The 21,378-nt window shown below is 31.9% G+C and overlaps 4 protein-coding genes across 9 annotated transcripts; 3 read left to right on the forward strand and 1 right to left on the reverse strand.

Annotated features, from left to right (window-relative positions):
• Nucleotides 1-533: 533 nt before the first annotated feature.
• On the forward strand, nucleotides 534-3,403 carry LOC102594258 (uncharacterized protein At2g34160-like). Of its 3 annotated transcripts, XM_015312728.1 has the most exons (6): nucleotides 537-837; nucleotides 928-976; nucleotides 1,928-1,990; nucleotides 2,448-2,512; nucleotides 2,908-3,008; nucleotides 3,106-3,403. In XM_015312728.1, the coding sequence occupies exons 1-5, from the start codon at nucleotides 721-723 to the stop codon at nucleotides 2,995-2,997; spliced, it is 384 nt and encodes a 127-aa protein (XP_015168214.1). In that variant the 5' UTR covers nucleotides 537-720; the 3' UTR covers nucleotides 2,998-3,008; nucleotides 3,106-3,403. The 3 variants fall into 3 exon arrangements, with proteins under 3 accessions (XP_006356205.1, XP_015168214.1, XP_006356204.1); XM_006356143.2 differs by lacking the exons at nucleotides 2,908-3,008; nucleotides 3,106-3,403 and adding an exon at nucleotides 2,090-2,123 and having other exon boundaries at nucleotides 534-837; XM_006356142.2 differs by having other exon boundaries at nucleotides 2,908-3,403.
• A 310-nt stretch (nucleotides 3,404-3,713) lies between these two features.
• Nucleotides 3,714-7,108, reverse strand: LOC102594798 (uncharacterized). The gene is made up of 5 exons (XM_006356144.2): nucleotides 6,984-7,108; nucleotides 5,792-5,905; nucleotides 5,464-5,543; nucleotides 4,498-4,622; nucleotides 3,714-4,046 (listed from the first exon to the last, which is right to left on the reverse strand). Exons 1-5 carry the CDS (start codon nucleotides 7,034-7,036, stop codon nucleotides 3,975-3,977), a joined length of 444 nt encoding a protein of 147 aa, XP_006356206.1. The 5' UTR covers nucleotides 7,037-7,108; the 3' UTR covers nucleotides 3,714-3,974.
• Nucleotides 7,109-10,879: 3,771 nt separating this feature from the next.
• Nucleotides 10,880-15,571, forward strand: LOC102595135 (phospholipase D alpha 1). 3 transcript variants are annotated; one of them, XM_006356146.2, is made up of 4 exons: nucleotides 10,880-11,174; nucleotides 11,322-11,424; nucleotides 12,579-14,478; nucleotides 14,818-15,571. In XM_006356146.2, exons 2-4 carry the CDS (start codon nucleotides 11,329-11,331, stop codon nucleotides 15,249-15,251), a joined length of 2,430 nt encoding a protein of 809 aa, XP_006356208.1. In that variant the 5' UTR covers nucleotides 10,880-11,174; nucleotides 11,322-11,328; the 3' UTR covers nucleotides 15,252-15,571. The 3 variants fall into 3 exon arrangements, with proteins under 3 accessions (XP_006356208.1, XP_006356209.1, XP_006356207.1); XM_006356147.2 differs by having other exon boundaries at nucleotides 10,880-11,161; XM_006356145.2 differs by having other exon boundaries at nucleotides 10,880-11,082.
• A 1,947-nt stretch (nucleotides 15,572-17,518) lies between these two features.
• Nucleotides 17,519-18,638, forward strand: LOC102595919 (uncharacterized). 2 transcript variants are annotated; one of them, XM_006356148.2, is made up of 2 exons: nucleotides 17,519-17,843; nucleotides 18,412-18,638. In XM_006356148.2, exons 1-2 carry the CDS (start codon nucleotides 17,660-17,662, stop codon nucleotides 18,573-18,575), a joined length of 348 nt encoding a protein of 115 aa, XP_006356210.1. In that variant the 5' UTR covers nucleotides 17,519-17,659; the 3' UTR covers nucleotides 18,576-18,638. The 2 variants fall into 2 exon arrangements, with proteins under 2 accessions (XP_006356210.1, XP_006356211.1); XM_006356149.2 differs by having other exon boundaries at nucleotides 18,433-18,638.
• The last annotated feature ends 2,740 nt before the right edge of the window (nucleotides 18,639-21,378 follow it).

Below are 21,378 nucleotides of genomic sequence, written 5' to 3' on the forward strand. Positions count from 1 at the left end.
GTATTCGAGATGGATAGGGATGTATGCAAGAGGGAAGTGATGTATCCAAGAGGAAATTTTTGAATTTTTTTTAAATGATAGAAATTTTTAAAGATCATGATAAAATAAAATGTGTATTTGGGTAATTTTTCCAAAATTCTTCCCAACGAATGTCATTTTTAAAGATTCCATTAATTGGGGTTTAAACAATTTTTTTTAGATAGGACGCTTTTGGAGACACCACGTGTCATTTTCTGCTTAAATTTCGTAGCTGAATTTTGAATTTTTCAAATTTTTTTATAAACAATAAGCGTTATTATTCAAAATAATTGAATTGTTTAAAGTTTAAAATAAATGTTTGAATTTTTTTCCCATATTACCTTTTTCTTTATTTAAGTTTTATAATTTCAGGAAATAAATTGCACTATATATAATATTTATGATTTCACAAAGAACAATAACAAATAATATAATCTAAATTATGTTTTTAAATATTTTTTAATAAATGTGCATTACCTCACAAATTCACTCAAAGGACCAAAGTAACTCAACCTCTATACATTTTGAGGATCATTTTGATAATTTCTTCATCAAATTTTATTCTCCAAGTCGGTAGAAACAAAAAGCCCTAGCTCAAAAGTTACAGTTAATTATCCCGCCGTTTCATTTCCAGCGCGATCAGTCCCTCCATTGCTCAGTTGACGAAATAATTTTGAGTTGCAGAGAGTTAAAGGATTGAATATGGAAGAGTTAGCAGAAGGAGTGAGCAATTTGAACCTGGTTGATTCTCAGAGGAAGAATCGGATTCAAGTATCTAATACTAAGAAACCTCTGTTCTTCTACGTTAATCTATCCAAGGTACAAAAATCATAATCAAATTCTTCTGTATGGGTTAATTTGTTAGATTTTTTCTATTATTGGATTTGATGTTTGAATATATGGTTGTAGAGGTATATGCAGCAGTATAATGAAGTGGAGCTTTCAGCTTTGGGAATGGGTATTTCATCTCAACTCTATGTTTCTTTTGTTATTCATATCATAGTTTTACATGTTTGAATTTGTTTCTCTCCCCCAGGCCATGTGTGATTACAATTATTATTATGTTGTTATACTGTTTAGCAGGTTGCACTCTTAGTTCGTTCTGATTTCTACTTCTCCTCTCGTTTTATGTGTTTGATTGGGTATTGTCTATATTAGTGGTGGTAGATAATTATTATTGTTGTTTTTGAAAAGTTAGCTTGATAGAGTATAGAAAATTTTGTGTGTTTTTTTTCTTTTTTCTTTTGTGGCTCAGAAGGGTGGAGATTAGTGGTCAATGAATTGCGTTGAGAGTTGATAAAAACATTAGTTGATTTCTTCCATTTCTCTTGGACGAAATTAGCTTCTCACTAGTCATTTTTCCCTTCTCATCCAGCTTGAGATTGGTCTTACATCAGGGTTATAGGCTTTAAGAAAAAGTTGATACGTTTTGGGATGTATTAGACTCGAAAGTTTGAGTTAAGTTGGGAAGGTGGAGTGTTTAACTTTGCTTCCTCTTTTTCAAACAATGCTATTTCGAGATACTCCTGTTCTTCTCTAAGGTTTTGTAGCAAAAAGTCTTTTCAGCAGAGTTTACTTCATTGCTCTCCGGTTTAGACTTTCAGCAATTAAAGGGATAGTATTAATTTGTTAAATCAGATAAACACTGAATTCAGTGAATCTCTCTGTTACATCTTCTTAAATCATTGTTAGTATTGGTTTTGAACTTTCAAGGTGTTTCCTTGTTGGTTGCTGTATGACTAAAGAATTGTGCTTGTTATAATCTCTGAATTCCAGTGAATTTCTCTTGGGGTCATTCGTCCTAATTTTGCTCTATGCTTATACTTTTTCTAAAAACTACTCATGATGGCCCAGTGCCTAAAAGTTCTTAACACAGTTCTGACACTCTGGTTCTGATGTGAATCTGCAGCGATTTCAACAGTTGTATCAATTGCTGAAATTCTAAAGAATAATGGGCTGGCCACTGAAAAAAGTGAGTTTTCACATTAGATGCAAATTTACTTCAGTATTTACTACTCTATGTTCAAAGTTTATGATATTGACACGCATATTGATATCAATGTTGTCAAAGGTGCACTTAAAGAGCGCTTAAGCCCCGAAGCAAGGTGCAGAATCTTGAACACTTCTTAGTGGGTGTTTCAGTATTGTCATAAAGGCTTTAAGGCATACTTTTTCTTGAAAATGAGCACGATTCTGAAGACGCGTAATAAGCAATTAATATTTCATTTTATTGTAAAAAGAAAATTCATTTTCTTTGTTCAAGTATTTTTGTTCCTGCGTATAATTGTATTTTTGTATTTCTTTATCCATTTTCACCTTTCTTCATTAAAGCCCACACTTTATTTGTGCTTTGCGCTTAAAGCCCCAACTGACCTGAGTGCTATTTTGATTACACCGACTGATATCCGTTCTTTGAAACATAAATGCAGAAATCATGACTTCTACGGTTGATGTAAAGGAAGACATGAGGGGAAGACCTGTTCAGAAAGCCAAGGTATGTGTTTGCACATGTGTGGGGATGTTTTATTTTGGTTGTGCATTGTGAAATCAATTATGTTTCGTCTCTGTGGGTGTGTCTGTCAACGGGGTATATTCTGTTTAGATTATTTGTTAAGTTCAATTATGTTTGGCTTTTGGGGAAAAAGTGACTCACATCCCATACCAAAATTTTGCCTTGATTGTTATCTTTCCCTTAGTAGAACAGAGAGTAGCATCACATAGTCGTTACAAATAATCCATCTTCGAACATTAGCAAATGCCTATTCCATCTAACTTAAATTCTTCAATGTTCTACAATGAATACAATAAGAATGTTCATGGCTATCGGTGTTGCAACTTATTTCTTCCTCTTGTTGAAATATGTTAACATGGTGGATGCTTATTTTTCAGATTGAAATCGTACTGGGTAAGACGGTGAACTTTGATGAGTTGATGCTCGCTGGGTTAAAGGATGGGAACAATATTCAGGAACAGAGTTGAATAAATAAATTGTAAGTTAATTTTCTCGGATTTTGTCCGTTGTGGTTTAGAAGCAAATTTACCTTCGCTTTTTTCTTCCCCTATATTATCCTTTTTTGTTTTCTACAGGTTTTCTTTGTCCAAAGTTCTTCCCTCCCTCTCTTTTGCCTCCAAGACACAATTGCCCTTTTTTCTTTTCTTTTTTTGTCTAAACTGAATTTTACATTATCTATTTCGAGTCGTTACACCAGTTCAAAATTTCCTGTTAAGTTTTACATGTTCAATGTTAAACTGTGTTGGAAAAGAAAGTAGCTCTATGTTCCCTGCTGCTCCACTTGTCTATATTTCAATTGTATGTAATACTTTGACGCCGATAATATGGATGTGTATCTTTTGGAGTAGTAGTAACCAATTTGGAATAGTTCCAGAGATGATCCAAATGTTATTTCTCTCTTATTTTGGATGTCCCCTAAAACTATGAAGTCTTTCACTGCACTCTTTTAGGATTTTTCTATAAGAAAATTCTGCAAGTTTCTCCAGTCATGACTCCAATAACGACTCACCAGAAGAAACACAATTTATGGCAGCATGTTTAGAAGTCTACATGTAGGATGAATTAACTTTTGGGCTTCCAAGGATCAGTGGCTTTAACAGATTTATTGTTGAATAAAGCAAACCTATAACCTGTCCAAAGTATCATTCAGAAGGAAAGTAACTCATATCTTCACTCAGAGATTGTAAACAAGCCTCTGTAGAGGGTAGCATGTCGCCTTTTTCAACTAGGCAAATGGTGAAAAATAATAATACTAAAATGAGTATATTACAATTTACAATTATACAAGATCATAGTAACAATAACTCTGTGGACTTGGCATACATTGAGCTGCTAGAGGCTAGAGCCTCAACAACTTTGCCTAAACGTATACAACATAACCCAATGTGAACCCATAAGTGGGACAGGGGAAGCTTTGCCTAAACATAGAAACTACAAATCTCTTTCAGAAATCGGTTGGTGGTTTCAACCTAACAAGTCTCTTGATTCTATCTTTGTCAATGTTCTCCAGCAAACCCTTCATAATAAACAAAGTAAGAGTATCATCAGCAGGGCTGCACCAAATGGAAGATAGCAAAACTTACAGAGAGGATCGAGTGGAAGTGCCTAGAGAGTTTTACATTCAAAACAATATCTAACCTCTGCCCTGTCATCTGGGACTAAAAAGGATCATCAATTTAAAAATCTATTCCGGTAAACATTACAGAGCATGCTTTTTCAAGTAAATTTAGCACCAGGCAAACGACGGTATAAAAATGTTTACCAATCTAAATTGTGCATGTCATCTATCAATTCACCGATAAATAAAAGAAGGTGATTTCCTATAACATTGGTGGTATTTGATAAATAAAAAAGGTTTCTTAGCACAATATGGTCCTCCTACTAGTTTCATGCCACATTACTAGAAGAAATGAGAGCACCACGTAACAGAAATTTTTTACGTTGAACATAGAGATAATTCCCCTTACCGTCCACACAATCTCATCCAGGCACAAGCAAATTTTTCCATACTTGTCTAGGAAAAGTCTCTCTGTTGGAGGTTTCCCACATACATCCTTGAGAGCAGATGTTATAACAAAGATTGCTTCAGACACTGCAAACAAAGCCCAGAAGATGAGATGTTGCTAATAAGATCTAGAGCATAACTCCCAATCAGGGCAGGAGGCCATGCTGTTCAGTGGAAATGACAAAGACACAAAGAGGGCTACTATGCTAATAAATGGGCTAACCAGTTGATTTATTTAGTCAGCCAAGTAGAACTAGAATATGATTTTCTATGTAATTCTAACCTAATGTACACACTAGTCATAGCTTCACATAGTTTTACGTCATGAAAGAAATATACACTTCTATGAAATGTAGAGTAGAGATTAGAATCTCAGATACAGACACTCTTTAGATACCTTCATAAAATAGATATCTTTCATTCATGAAACAGAGAGAGATACATTTGCAGTCTGACGTAAGACATGGCAAGTAACAGTAGGCTTCCTTTAAGTATACATCACATAATATCATTACTTTAAGAAACCTCGACTAAAGTAGCCCATTTTATTTCAAGGTACAGATGATCTTCTAACAATTCCAATATTTGAAAGGGACATACTTCCAGAATTTCTCAATAGTTAATATACAGCAAAAAGGAAACGATAATGATTTTGAGCAGTAAATATTAACATACCAAATTACTAAGCTATCATACTTTGGAACAGTGAGCTAATTGTATTCCAAGGCATTAACATCCCTTACCAAGGTCATAAACTTGTTTCATTTTGTTTCTACCTTTAACCACACAAAATTTGTGTAAACACACTCTAAATTACACGGATGGGGCACAAATAACATATTGAAGTCAAACAGTTATCCACACGACAAATTACTTTTTACTTCAGCTTCTGATGATGCTCAGGAACACTGAAACAGGTATCACTTACAAGAAAGCTCATCATATTCATCCTTCCCGACAACATAAATGCTTACATCTCCAAGCTTTGTATATACAATGTAAACAGACCTGCACAAAAGAATATGTGAAAAAAGCTACAATTTGGAGTCATTTTAGAAAACAATACAAGTATGTCGTGATTAGCAAAGTATCTTATGACAAAAGAAACTTCTTATACAGTTCAGCTTAACAACATTTGCAGAAGCAAGCAGCTGATATGAGTTTGAGACGAGACAATAGAATCTTCCAGATGTTTAAAATGGGGAGCTGAATTGGAAATCAAGTAAATAGAGAGTAAGAGAGACAAATATAAATACTTGTGGCAAGCAACAAGGAGTTCTTCATTCTTGACCCCCTTAAGATTCTCTGAACCAAGCTTAACTAAAAAAGACCGCCAATGCAGACGCTCCTCTGCAGGTACTCCATTAAAGCTGCATACAAACTATGATATCAGGCAATAATTCATTGCAAGTGAATAGGTGCATTGGTATGAAAGGGACTGAACTGGAAAAAAATAGCATCTTTCCTTGGATCAGGAAAATCAGCATTTCTCTTACCGTTAGCATCTTTTCTTAGTGGCAGAAATTATGTTATACGAGTAATTTCTAGAGCTTGGAGGAAACCTAAAATAAGGTTTTCCTTTTCATTTCCTTCCTTTTTCTGATATACGATCTAGAGCAGTAAAATTCAGCATAATGTAGCTAAAAATTTGACTTCATACAATTCTGAGGACAGGCAAGAGCAAACTAGGGCCAGGCTGATCCCAAATTTTAAGGACAGGGATGAACACTCTTAACAGACACAGATATATACACATTTTAGGTAAAATTAATTTAATGAAGTAAAACACATGTTAATTAATTAAAATTAAGTAAAATAAAGGCTTAAGTCATCTACAGTCACTTAAAGTTGTCTTCATATTTCATTTGGACACCTCAATTAAGATTAGTACCTATTGAACACCTCTACTACTTAGAATTGACAATCAGCCAAAAATATTAAGTACTCCCTCCGTCCCTATTTACTTGTCCATATTTCCTTTTTTAGTTGTCCCTATTTAGTTGTCCATTTTGACAAATCAAGAAAGGACAACAATTTTTTTCCTATTATACCCTTATTTACACTTCTTGAAAATTGTAAAAGTGTATGTTGTTTCCCTCCAATTTATTTCACTTGAATTCAAATAAGTGGTTGTAATTTTGAAGTGAAAAGTTGTCATAAGGGTAAAATTGTAACTTTACTGTGCTAATCATTGTTGCCTTAATCTGTGTGCCATTTCTAAAGTGGACAACTAAAAAGGGACGGAGGGAGTAGTATATAGTTTAAGTTCGAAACAATTTATACACAAGCATCAATATCCTGGATCTGTCTTACACTCTACAGTCTATTAGGCCAAAGATCGAACATTTTCCTCAAAAGACCCAATTTAAGCGCCTCAGTTGCCAACTGTGAAAGTGAATAATAGGGTTTTGGGTGATGAGAAAAAGACGGAGATGAGCTGTGGATTACCGTTCGACGAGGATGTTGCCCTCGGAGTTAGCGAATAGCACCGCCAGGAGCATTTTCTTACCCTTTTCCGATGCGATCGCTTCCTACTCTGACACCAACGAAAACGGATCTCAAAGGCCTCGTTTTGGTCCCTAAGAAAAATTGAAAAATTGGAAAAAATTATATATATTTTTTTAGTGTCAAAAACACACCTATTTTTTTTTTTTTGAGTTTCATATCTAAATTATTAAAAGTGTGAGTTTCATATCTAAATTATCAATTATTAGTTTGAAAAACACACTTCAGTAGTGTCATGTGTGTGTAATGCACTCTCTCTTTTATTTGAAAAAACTTTGACACATGACATTCTACATAAATAAAATATTCGACTTTGACAAAAATTAAATAATAAACTATTAATATTAATTAAAGATTAAAGTATTACTATCCCAAAAAATAAAATTTAAATTATTTTTCTTACCCCACTCCACCACCTCCTCCCCGTACCCCCCTCCCCCGCCAATCCCCCGTGCTCCTAATTTTTTATTTTTTAAATTTTACATTTTTTCGTTTTGTGTTAGATATGTACATATATTTTTCGGAATTTTTTTTCCTACTTGTGTACCGAATATCACATAAATAAAATTCTGGCGGCAAGTCAAGAAAAAAATATAGATTTTTGTTTTTAAATAATAATCTAAATTAATATTTGGGAGGGGGGGGAGAACAAAAAAAAAGTATAAAAAAATGGGGGAGGGGGAAGGGTGAGAGGAAGTGATGGAGTGGGGTGAGAAAATATTTAATATTTAGTTTATAAAATAATATTACTTTTTTGGATAATAATTTTTTAATCTTTAATTTTTACTAATGTTAGTAATTTATTTAATTTTTGTCAAGGTGAAATGTTTTGTCCACGTGGAGTGTGATGTGACAATTTTGTTAAATAAAAGAGAGAGTGTATTACACATATCATGATGAGAGTGGTAAAAAAGAAAAAAATGTGTTTTTCAAACTAGTAAGTGGTAGTTTAGATATGAAACTCATACTCTCAATAGTTTAAGTATGAAACTCAAACAAAGAGGCTATTTGAGGTTTGTTTTTTACACTTATCTCTTCTCTATTCGAAAAATGATCAAATTCACCGGTGAATTATACAAAGTTAGAAAATAAAAAAAATAAAAAATTATACGAAGTTGTTAAAATTTTAGCTTCGTCAATTGTTTGGATCCTTACGTACGAGAGACCACGTACATGTTAAATATTTATGTTTCTTTTGATACATTGTTTGTTTATCTTTTTACTCATTAGTTTTTAGGTTTATTTTGTTAATTTTTATATGACATTTTATTATTTTGATTCTAATGTACGAGAGCATAAAATCAATACCAAATTGATGTCAATAGATTGGTCCAACGCAAAAGCCTAACCATTTTAACGGCTCATCCATTTGTCCTAGATGATATAGACTAATCGGACATATTTGTTGTTAATGGGGTCTTCCAACTAATCAAAGATGTGGGGCAATAATGTGAGTATTCCTTATTTAATTAAAAAAATTCTAATTTAAATTTCGAGTATAAAAAAGTTCTTGATTAATAAAAAATATTATTCCTGCATTAATTTTATCTGATGTGAATTTGAATTAATAAAACTTCAATACAAATAGTATAACGCAAATGAACCTCCCTCACCCCCCAAGCTTCATTTACAACTTTTTGATTTAGTTGACTTTCGTGTACCATAACTAAATAAGTAGGGCACCAACAAGAGTTGTGATACACTGATGAGAGTGTTTCACCCTTAATCAGAGGACTAAGTTTGAGCCCTGGGTATGGAGAAAATTCTGTTGGGAGCACCACTCCTGAATGGGTCCTGCGGAGCGCGATCCCAATTTAGTCGGAGCTCCAATATGGGTTTCGAACACTGGGTGGGAAACCAAAAAAAAAAAACTAAATAAGTAGGGCCGATGAATATAGAATTTCCGCTAAATTGAATCATTCATCAGCCTTGTTCAATCATATCTAAAGTTTACTTAGGTTGAAATAATTCATATTAAAGATGAACTAAATATTGATTAAAAGCTTAACTTGCTTAATCTGATACAATTTAATTTTTTTAAAAGATATCAATGGATAATCTAAATCAAATATTTGTAAAACAAGTTTTCATAAATATAGTAAAATTAATTTAATTTTAACAAAATTTTGAATTGTAAAGTTGATATACACTTTCCCAATCTAAATTGCAAATGTAAACATAGAACTGAAGTTTTTAAAATATGATTTCTTAAAAATATATCAGTAGGTTTTCTAATACTTTGTTGACATTAAAATAATATTACTATTAAAAATGCATGACTGAGTATATGAATGACTCTTTAGTCTCAAAATACCTTATTGACTGAGTGTTTGTGAAGATTCCCTTAATAATAGAGTGCTCAATTTGAAGAAATGTACGGTAAGTTAAACCTTGGCTCATTAATCGGGATCACAAGATGATCGTTATAGAATATTATTGAAATACGTGATTTAACATTTTCTTATAAACGTTTCAGTTAGTTCAAAACAAAATTCAATATATGATCCAAAAAATCATAGAAAATTATTAAAACATAAAAAGAGAATTATTTAGTAAATCGTTATCCAAAAATATCCAAAAATAGACCTCAAATACTTTTGTGTAACCGATCCAATTATGGATGTGTTATATGCTTAAATTTGTCGAATCGATCTTTGTCCATGAACTTAATTTTCTTTGAGAAATTTAGCAAAATTCCATTTTTAAGATATGAGTGTTCAATCCGTGTGTCAAAAGTCAAGTTAATTGCTTCATTTATTTATATGGTAATAAAATAGAAATCACTTTCGAGCAAAGTTGACATTTCGACGGCAAAAACGCGTAAACCTTTTAGTTTAGGCTAGGCACTACACGTGGCCTTATATTTCCTTGATGACTTTTTTGGATAAATTAGTACTCCCGCTGTCTCATATTAATGGATCATCACAGGTTTATTTTATTAAAATAAATCAAAAAAGAGTTAATTAATTATTTTTTTATATTATCATTGCAATTAATTATTTTTAAAATATTCACATTTATTTGTATAATTCCCAAAAAAATATTTAAAGAGTAAATTAATAAAATTATCTTTTTATTTATAATTTTTAAGCATCATACTAAATGAAAAATAATCAACTAGTAATATAAAACGAAGGGAATAGTCTTTATTCGGGGAAAAAGGGAAATCAACAGTCTGGAATTTAGTAATCAATTGTTTTTTAAAAACAGACATTTTGATCATTTATCAGTCAAAAAAAGACGTTACACTTGTGGTTAAAAATACAAAAATACACATAAGCAGAATCACTTAAATTTTAATTATACACATAGTTAAAATTGTATATACTAATGAGCACAAAAATTCACTATCAAATTGTAAATTGTTTCTGCATATTAAGAATTTGTCCAATGTTTTAAAAATAGAAAAAATATATATATATTTTTTTTACCTCGATATATCCTCAAATTATGAGATGTAAAATCTAAAATGAAATATAAATATCTATTAGACACATAACTGACGACTACAGAAATACAAGGGATTGGTCAAATTACAAGGAAGTAACAGTCAGAGATCAATCTTACATTTTCTTTCCAAAAGGCAGAATTTCCGGTTTTTGGTAGTAGAAAAAAAGGCACAAGGTTTTCAATTTTCATGATCATCAATTGACTAAAATTTTTCTGGTTGTGAACTGCACTAGATGTGAACTGAACTGTATAGTGTGTATATAGATCTAATTTGGGATAGAATTTACCTAACAAATTGAACCCTCGCTAACGAGATGGAGTTTAATTAGCCCAATTATATGAGCTACTGAAATTCCCGAATAGTGTGTAAACAGATCTAAATTGGAGTAGAATATTTGCATAGAGCATAAAGATCCGATCCAGTCCTTAAATCTAGGATATACTATTAATAAAAAGGATACTTACTGCTCCCCTCGTTCTCACAACTTTTTATATACATTTAAAAATATACCTTTATTCATCCTACAGGCAAGATTGGGCCATATTCTCTCTTCTTTTCTTTGATTGACACTTCAATTTTGGCTTTGTCGGTGTGAGATTTCAGATCTTCTTCTTCTTCTTAACTTCTAGTTTTACTTTCTTGATTTTTCTGACCTCATTTTGGCAAAGGGGTAATCTCTTCTGGTGTGTGTTTTTCTTTTTGAGTTAAATCTAGACATAGTTGATTGTTTGTGTTTATAGTACAACTTTTGTGGGTTTGATGTTTTGCTATTAACTTTATGGTTGAGGGTGTAATGTTTTTTGTTTTTTTTTTAATCTTTGGATAAGCAGGTGAAAAATGGCTCAGATTCAGCTTCATGGAACTCTACATGTCACGATCTTTGAGGTCGATAATCTGCAGGGTGAGGAGGGGGGTGGGCATTTCTTTAGCAAGGTGGGTATACTTATGATCTATGTTTTTGATTGACTTGGATCGCGAGGTCAATTGCGTTCAATTTCAGTTTTTTGTTTTTCCCATTATGTTTTGCTTGAATTGAGTATGCTAGTATGGAAGATTGGATCAGTTGTTCCCAAATTAGTACTATTTGTTTGAAGGGGTAACACTCATGTACCATGAAGAATGCTACTTTTGTTAGCTGCTAAGTTGTAGTGAGATTTTTACACCAGTTGTGAACTTTAGTAGTTTCCTTGTGATTACGCCTAAGCCTTCTCTTGGATTGTCATAAAGCCGTGATGGACTATGCAATACTTTTAGTTGGATAATGTAAATGAGTCTATGATTAGAAAAATATGATTTAGTTAATTATTGAGTTTTGACGATTTCCTGAGGCTAAATAGGCTAGTAAAAGGTAATTATTGGTTACATCGATCTGTTAAAACGGATTTTGTTGATTCTTAACATATCTTTCAAGCATCAACATATGGAATGTATACTTTGTGATGATCTAATTCTTTCAATCCCTCAAATTTAATAGCAGCACGAACATAGGTTGTGGCGTATGAGCAAGCATAGTTCCATGATACAGAATCTTGTAGTTTGTCCATATGAAAAAACATAAGGTTAAATCTGATGGAGAAATTTACCTATGCCGTACGTAGTTTAGATTTTTTACCCAGTAATACATGTAATAGCTCTCTTGTGCTAACTAATCTCAATTATTCGCCTGTTAGACAAGTGAATCTGTTGTACTAGGATCGACAGTGTTGTTTAAGTGGAAGCAGGGTACGGTGTGGACCCATACACCCTGTGTTCAATGTTGGGCTGTACAGTCCCGTATATAGTGTACCTCATGTTTTCGGCTAAAAATATGGAGTTTTGAATCTTTTCTGGAAGTAACATCAAATGATCTTTTTCATTGATAAATCTCTGTAATTTGCTGATCTCTGTATATGATTTTTATACATTGCTAATAGTACATAGCCAACTTTCTGTTACATGCAGTTAGATGTTTAATAACTTTTTTAGCCTTTTTTCTTGATACAGCAATCTATTTGGAATTCTAATCCTGATTTAACTAGAATAGGGTCCTTTGTGAGGAAGTGGTTACCCCTTTATGAAAATTTTGATTTTGAAATCTCATATTTCAGATAAAGCAACATTTTGAGGAGACAGTTGGTGTTGGAAAAGGAACTCCAAAACTTTATGCTACAATTGATTTGGAGAAGGCTAGGGTTGGGAGAACAAGAATGATTGAAAATGAACCAAAAAATCCAAGGTGGTACGAGTCTTTTCACATTTACTGTGCACATATGGCTTCAAATGTTATATTCACTATCAAAGATGACAATCCCTTTGGTGCATCCTTAATTGGAAGAGCTTATGTTCCAGTTGAAGAACTTTTGGAAGGGGAGGAGATTGATAAATGGGTTGAGATACTGGATAAAGAAATGAATCCTATAGCAGAAGGTTCTAAAATCCACGTTAAGCTACAGTTTTTTGACGTCAGTCGAGATCCAAACTGGGGACGTGGAATTAGAAGCTCTAGATATCCTGGTGTCCCTTACACTTTCTTTTCACAGAGAGCGGGATCGCGGGTTTCCTTGTATCAAGATGCTCATGTGCCAGACAATTTTATTCCTAAAATCCCTCTCTCTGGAGGAAAGTATTATGAGCCCCACAGATGTTGGGAAGATATCTTTGATGCTATTACTAATGCAAAGCACCTGATTTACATTACTGGCTGGTCAGTATATACTGAAATAACCTTGGTGAGGGACTCGAGGAGACAAAAACCTGGAGGAGACATCACGTTGGGGGAGCTGCTCAAGAAGAAGGCAAGTGAAGGTGTTAAAGTTCTTATGCTTGTTTGGGATGATAGGACGTCCGTGGGTTTGCTGAAGAAGGATGGTCTGATGGCCACTCATGACCAAGAAACTGAACAGTTCTTTCAAGGTACTGATGTACACTGTGTCCTCTGCCCTCGGAATCCTGATAATGGTGGAAGCTTTGTCCAAGATATACAAATCTCTACCATGTTTACCCATCACCAGAAAATCATAGTAGTGGACAGTGCACTTCCCAGCGGAGAGTCAGAAAAGAGGAGAATTTTGAGTTTTGTGGGAGGTATTGATCTTTGCGATGGGAGATATGATACACCTTTCCATTCGCTTTTTAGGACATTGGACACTGCACATCATGATGATTTCCACCAACCCAATTTTGCTGATGGCTCAATTACCAAAGGTGGACCAAGGGAGCCCTGGCATGACATTCACTCTCGGCTTGAAGGCCCAATTGCTTGGGACGTTCTGTTTAATTTTGAGCAGAGATGGAGAAAGCAGGGAGGAAAGGATATTCTTGTCAACTTTAGAGAGCTTGATGATATTATAATTCCACCATCCCCGGTGATGTACCCTGATGATCATGAAACATGGAATGTTCAGTTATTCAGATCAATTGATGGGGGGGCTGCTTTTGGCTTTCCTGACACACCTGAAGATGCAGCAAAAGCTGGCCTTGTCAGTGGGAAGGATAACATAATTGATAGAAGCATCCAAGATGCTTATATTCATGCTATTCGTCGAGCAAAAAAATTTATTTACATTGAAAATCAGTATTTTCTTGGAAGCTGTGCCGACTGGCAGTGTGATGATATCAAGGTAGAGGACGTAGGTGCTTTGCATGTCATTCCAAAGGAACTTGCATTGAAGATTGTCAGTAAGATTGAAGCCGGGGAAAGGTTTACTGTTTATGTTGTGGTCCCAATGTGGCCAGAAGGAATCCCCGAAAGTGCATCAGTACAGGCAATATTAGACTGGCAGAGGAGGACAATGGAGATGATGTATAAGTACATTGTTCAAGCAATGAATGCTAAAGGTATCGAGGAAGATCCAAGGAATTATTTGACATTTTTCTGCATTGGTAACCGAGAGGTGAAGAAGAGTGGAGAATATGAACCTTCTGAGAGCCCAGAGCCTGATTCTAATTACATGCGAGCTCAGGAGGCACGACGTTTCATGATATATGTCCATTCCAAGATGATGATTGGTAAGTACTGGTTTACAATTGTAGTTATATCATATTATTAGCTTTCTGATATTGAAATCTAGAGGTCTAGAATAAGTCAGTAATTAAACAGTTTTTAAATGACTGAAGAAATCGAAATTGGTTATACTTCAAATTTTCTTAATTTGTTAATTTGATGAACTTTTGAGAGTTTCTGAATTGAATATAAGGGAAGGACGGTTCTCTAAGTGTTGAAAATGTGTCGATGCATTCCAAGTGAAAATGATCACAGGTTGCTCTCATGGCTTATGCCAGCACATTTTCATGTGAAGTACTGCATAAATGTTATACTAGCTCATAACTAACTTTATTTCTGAACAGTGGATGATGAGTACATCATAGTTGGATCGGCCAATATAAACCAGAGATCTATGGATGGTGCTAGAGATTCTGAAATAGCCATGGGAGCCTACCAGCCTTATCATTTGGTCACCAGTGAACCAGCTAGGGGTCAAGTTCATGGTTTCAGAATGGCATTGTGGTACGAGCACCTTGGTATGCTCGATGAGACCTTCCAACATCCAGAAAGTGAGGAATGTGTGAGGAAGGTGAATCAAATAGCTGATAAATACTGGGATATGTATTCAAGTGAGAGTCTGGAAAGAGATCTGCCTGGTCACTTGCTCCGCTACCCTATTGGAGTGGCTAGCGAAGGGGATATCACGGAGCTACCAGGCCATGAATTTTTCCCAGATACCAAGGCCAGGGTTCTTGGTACTAAATCTGACTACCTTCCTCCTAACCTCACTACATAAGTGGATAATTCTCATGTTTACTTGTTTTGCGAAGAGGTAACAAACTCGTGTGTTAGTTGAAGGGTGCAGTTTGTTGTGGAATAATACATGATAGTAGTTGTTTTTTCAGATTTCTGTTTTTTTTTTTTTGTTGGATAGTGCACTTGAGTTTGTATGAGATGCTTTATTGACTGTAAGTCTTTGTTGCAGTTTGTTCTTAACATTTTACATGTGAGTTCTGCAAGGGTTGCAATCTCTCTGGAAAATTAGCATTGTAATACTTTCCTTTTGAGTCTTTGTATACCAACTTCATCTTTGTTATGCCATTTTAACTTAACATATCGCTTTTCCCACACAAGTTATGTTCAAGACGTGTGGCATGATCTAGATCTACCGTTTGTTCAATTTGGTATTTAGAGTCGGTTTGGATGAACATATAACTTATGACTTATAAGCATAGCCTGCATAGATCATGAGTTAGGATTTCTAAAAGTTTGTTTGAATTGATTTTTGACTTACTACTTACTCTTTTCGTTCACTTTTGCTAGTTACATTTGAACACACACTCACGCAGAAATATTGATATGGTAATTCTAAGGATATGAGAAATAAGTAATTAAGTAATTCTTAATGCAAATTAGAAATTCTAATTTATGTTTTTTTAATTTTACCTATACACTATAAAATTGCTTAAAAGTTATTTTAACTTAAAAATACCTAAAATAAGTCAATTCAAATAAACACTAACTTTGACTCGAGTAAAAACGATTAAAATAAATCATTCAAGCATGCACTTAATGGCTTTATTTTTCAATCGATATGGATAAAGAGTTGGTAGAAGTGGGAATTTGGAATTGAATTATTGGGATGTGAACAAATGGTGACCTTATTATTATTGGATGTCACAACTATCATTATAATTATTATTGCTAACGAAACAATACTCTTTTCCTTAGAGGACTTTTGGTCAAGGATTCCCCTTCTAGAATGCTAAATGCAATCAATCATGACATCTTCACTAACCTACTACTCCCTTCTAAATTGATTGTTTGATACTATTTGACTAGATCCAGAGTTTACAAAAGGATCCAAGATTCTATGCATGCGTAAGAAACATAATTCCATTTCATTCCGCAATGGATCATGCAAGGGGTCGGTTGGTACTGGTTTGGAGATGAGTTGTGCATGAATCAAATTTTGCATAAGTAAGAGTATTAGTTTGATAGTTGAATTAGAGGTAAGTTATTTATGTATGATATAATATTAATATGGTGGTTTGATTTGTAATTTTAAAATTCGCATAATCAGTGTAAGTCAGTAGGAAATTTATGTATTATTTTATATAGAATAAAAGATGAAATATTAACTAATATATAAATAATTAAATTTTACATAACTATATTTGGAATAAAATAATATACTATTTTTTATATTATTAACATTTACATAATTATAATCAACTATTAAACGATAAATCTTTTTGGATAAAGGATAAAAAGTCCAAGCCATTTAGACATGGTCCACATGGATAGAGTACTATATGGATGTTAACCTTCACTTTTTATAGATGAGAATAAATAAAATCCTTTTCTACTTATAGTGTATGGTTCTCTACATTTTTTAAAAAAAATTAATACATATTGCCTTTTTTTATTCCAAGTGGTAACCCTTAATGAATAGAAGTTTTATTAGCAATAAAAATCAACTAAAAGACCTAGATAAAAGAATAAATTAAAAAACCCTTTCATAGCGCAATATTTATTTTGAAATATAAGGAGTAAATATTAAATTATTTCTTAATTTTTTAAATTGAACAAATAAATATAAATATCATATTTAATAGGAGTATAGTAAATAAGTAAAATAAACGAATTCATTTAAGCAAACCATTGGTCTCGTAGTTGTGGGGAGTGTGAACTCGCTGCCCAATTTTACACAACTCAAACTTTGACCATCCAACTACTTTCTTCTCTCTTTCCTACAATTTTAACTTACGCAGTTACGCTATCATATGGAAAAAACCCCAATTTTTATTGTAAGAGTCCAATATCGAATAAATTAAGAATTTAAATAGTATTCATTTTGATAAATAATGTGTATTAAAATTAATTTAACCCCTGAAACTAGTTCGAATGTAACTCAAAGTTATATATAATGACTAATGAGACAGAATTTTGACCGATTACCGATGTGGACTTCAACGTCAATATTTTTGAGTTGACTGACTAAAAATCCCATACTAGGTATTTATTATTGTGTCTATATATTTTATTTTATTTTTAAAAGTAGCCAAGCATATCCAGATTCCCCTGCTGTCTCTCTGACGGCAACAACAACAAGTAGTGTGCGTGTATGAATTGCTATACAAATTCTCTCTTTTTGTGTTTCTTCTGATCAATTTCATCAATTCAAATCTGCTATTAATTATTATGTGTTGTTTGATGGGCTCACAAGGCGTTGTGTTGGCAACAGCTGTGGTTGTTTCTGCGGGCACTATTGTTGTGTTTGATCTTCTTCGCCAAAAGTATTTATCAATTGCAGAGCTTGAACTAACCAACAATAATCAAAAATCTCCACGCCAAAACCCTCTTCTCAAGTCTTGCTTATCTTCAGGTATGATTATATGATTGAGAATGGAAGTCGAGTAGACAATCAATTAAGCTATTAAGACTCATGTCCTTGTTCGACTTATTAGGTTAATTTAAAATTGGAATTATTAGGGTTGTGTTTCATATTTAGCATTTCTTTTAATGAAGTTTTTGGCCAAAAAACATCTTTTATCAATACCCAAATACTTTAAAAATAATTAAATGAGTAATAGCGAAAATTTTACTTTAATTTGTGTCCTTTCGTAAATGATATGTTATACTCAACAATGACGAAGTATAAGTTTAGCAAAGTCTTGTCATGTCAATTTGATGATTGGTCAAGATTCACGTTGTTTGGATCTTAAAAAAAAACAATAAAAATATCACATAAATTAGAATATGAATATTAGCAATTTAGCGACCTTGTTTGCAGGGGTGTAGCCACTTTGTACTAAGGGTTTTTTTACATGGTTAAAATAATTTTTTATATATATATTAGATGTTGAACTCCCTTCGGCTACTTCGTGTGTCTATTTCTACAGATTTTTAACCCTCTTATTGAAAATTTTAGCTCTGTCACTGCTTGTTTGAAGGTGACAGTTTTCATGTTACAGGTGAAAAGAACATGAATTCGAGGAGGAAGAAGAAAAGGGTTCATTTTGCAGCAGATGTGAAAGATTCTAATAGTAATGGCGAGGAGTACAGAAGAGGGGGTAGAAATACAAGAAATTTTAGTATCCTCCCAATTTGGTTGTAAATCGTGATGTATGAAAAAGTACTTCAGAATATTTTGTATGTCTAGATTCAATTGTTTTCTAAATTTAACTTCTTTCTTACGTAACTAAAAATAAAAAATAGAAAAATAAAAATATTCTGATAATTAGAAATTCGCATAACTAATTTTTATATTATTATTAATATTTATCCGACTCTAACCAACAATTAAATGACATACTTCTCCCGTTTAATTTGCTTATCTTATTTTGACTTGTAATACATAATTTAAAATAGTAAAAAAAGATTTTAAATTTTGTTCTTAAATAAAGATATGTTAACTATATGAAAATATACTTTAATATTGCGATCTTAAATATATCACGTGAAAAATTAGAATTAAAGCTTTTTAAATTAACTATAAAAAAATATGACAAACAAATTAAAACAAAAATTTTTAATTTATTTTTTTATATAAAAGTATGTTATTAGAAACAAAATGAGAATATAAAAAATAAATTTTCAAAACAAAGAAAACTGTCCATGTGGATGTTCACCTTTATATATTGCCTTTTTTATTCCAGCCGTAACTCAGTGCTTCCCAACAAGGCAACAATAGATGTAAGTTTTATTTTAGCAATAAAAATCAATAAAAGGCCTAAAATAACGAATAAATTTTAAAAAACCTTTCATTAGATTTTTTGCTAAAGAAACCATATTTATTTTTGAAACAAAAAGAGTAAATGATAGAATTATTTCGAGATGAAATATTAACTTGTAATGTAACTAGCGAGAACTTTCAGTCTCTTTAATTTGAGTCCAAAATAAAATAATGATTGGAAAAAGAATAAGTGATTGAAATGATATTTGGAAAAAAAAAAAAGTTCACAAAAATTAGGTATAGCATATTATTTTAGTGAGCGATATAGGTTTCATAAACGAATCAGGCTTAACAACTATTATGGTCAATAAACTTATACAACGCAGCTATTTAGTTAATGTTAATTTTATTCAATATAGTCAAACGTTAATTTATTTTGAATATGATATATGGTAAATGTGAATTAGTCGAAAAAATTATTGATTAGTTAACCGTTACTTAGTTTAATTAGGATTGATGATTAACCAACAACAAACTTCAAACTTACCAAGAAAAAAGTTATGAATCATTTAGTAACCAATGTCAAACTTCCAACTTACCCAAAAAAGGGTATGAATTAATCACACTAAAATTTAGGGATTAAATCGATCTTTTAGACCTAAAATATTATTAAAAAAAACTCATGTATTAATAAACTTAGGGTTTAGAACTTGAAAATATACGTACTAATAAAATTAGGGTTTAGATCTTAAAAAATATAAGTTCTAAAAAATTAAGGTAACTCTTGTAACTTTAAAATAATATACGTACCAATAGAATTATGAAAAATGTAACTTAAAAATTAGGATTTGTGTCTTATAACTTCCCATACCTAAAATTAACACCAACAAAATAAACTTGAAAAATTGTATGTATTATAGAATCAAGATTTTAGATTTTGAAAAAAAATGTATCTTTTAAAAAATTAGAATTTAGGTATTGTAACTTCAAGAGCTCCCTATGAGATTTTTCGGCGCGAATATGAGTTTAATCACTTTTTCTTTTTTCATCCATCATTTAGGTTCTGGACTCCTCCAATTCTTCACCTTTTCAAGAGCATGTTTGACATTGCTGCTAGAAACAACTTATTTTTAGAAACACTTTCTTAAAATGGCTTTTAAGAAAAATGTTTTTTAAAAATAATAATTTGTGTTTGGTTAATTCATTTGAAAAATGTTTTTTGTAAGCAAATTGTGTTTGATTGATCTTTTTTAAAAAGTGATTTTGAGAGTCAAATTACATAAAATGACAACTATCAATATACTTCTAATATTAAAATTATTTTACTGAGAGAAACTATTTTAAATATCTATTATAAAAAGTTAATTAAACTTTTATTTTTATTAAATTAAAATGTACATGTTAAACTTTCAATTAATATTATACCTTATTTGGGGGGCTAGAATCTTTAATTGTTAATTTTCCTTTTCTTATCTTGTAAAAATATTGTTGTTACCAATTTTCTAATTTTGCAAAATAATATATGAAATAATGTATAATATATAAACGGAAAATAAATTATAAAATTTATTATATAAAAATATAAAATAAATTTTTTGGTAAATATATTAACCAAACTTATGAAATATGCTTTTAATTAAGAAGAAATATATTGGTAAATATGTATATATAAAAAGAATATTTTAGTCTTGAGAAAAATAATTTTTTGTTTCTACTTCTGTTGTTTTTTAAAAACAGAAATTTTTAGCTTCTTTTCAATCGTAGAAAAACTATTTCTACCTCTATTTAAAAATAATTTTACTAATTTGTCAAATACTTAATTTTTCAACAAAAATATATATTTTTCAAAATAAATATTTTTGATCCTCCAACAACAATGTGAAACCGGATCTAATTCCCTTAACTATGTATGGGCACATCAACACATTAAACACACAAATTGACCTTAGCTTGTAGTTCTGGGAAGTGTGTAACTCACTGCCCAACTTTACGCAACTCATACTTGCGTGCGGTGCACTATTGAAACCTAAACCTCTTGACCAAAACCCAAAATCATTTCCACTAATTTTAGAGAGTACATATTTAAAATTTATTTATATTTATCATAACATAAATTACTAATTGATAAAAAAAAATGAAATTTAAATCTAATCATTCAACTTCAAAACGTAAGAATATCCAAAATCATATGTCGACTTAGAGTCTCCGTTCATTTTTACTTATCACTGTTTGACTTGACATGTAC

Source organism: Solanum tuberosum, unplaced genomic scaffold (assembly GCF_000226075.1).
Source record: "Solanum tuberosum cultivar DM 1-3 516 R44 unplaced genomic scaffold, SolTub_3.0 scf00215, whole genome shotgun sequence".
Classification (NCBI taxonomy): Eukaryota; Viridiplantae; Streptophyta; class Magnoliopsida; order Solanales; family Solanaceae; genus Solanum; species Solanum tuberosum.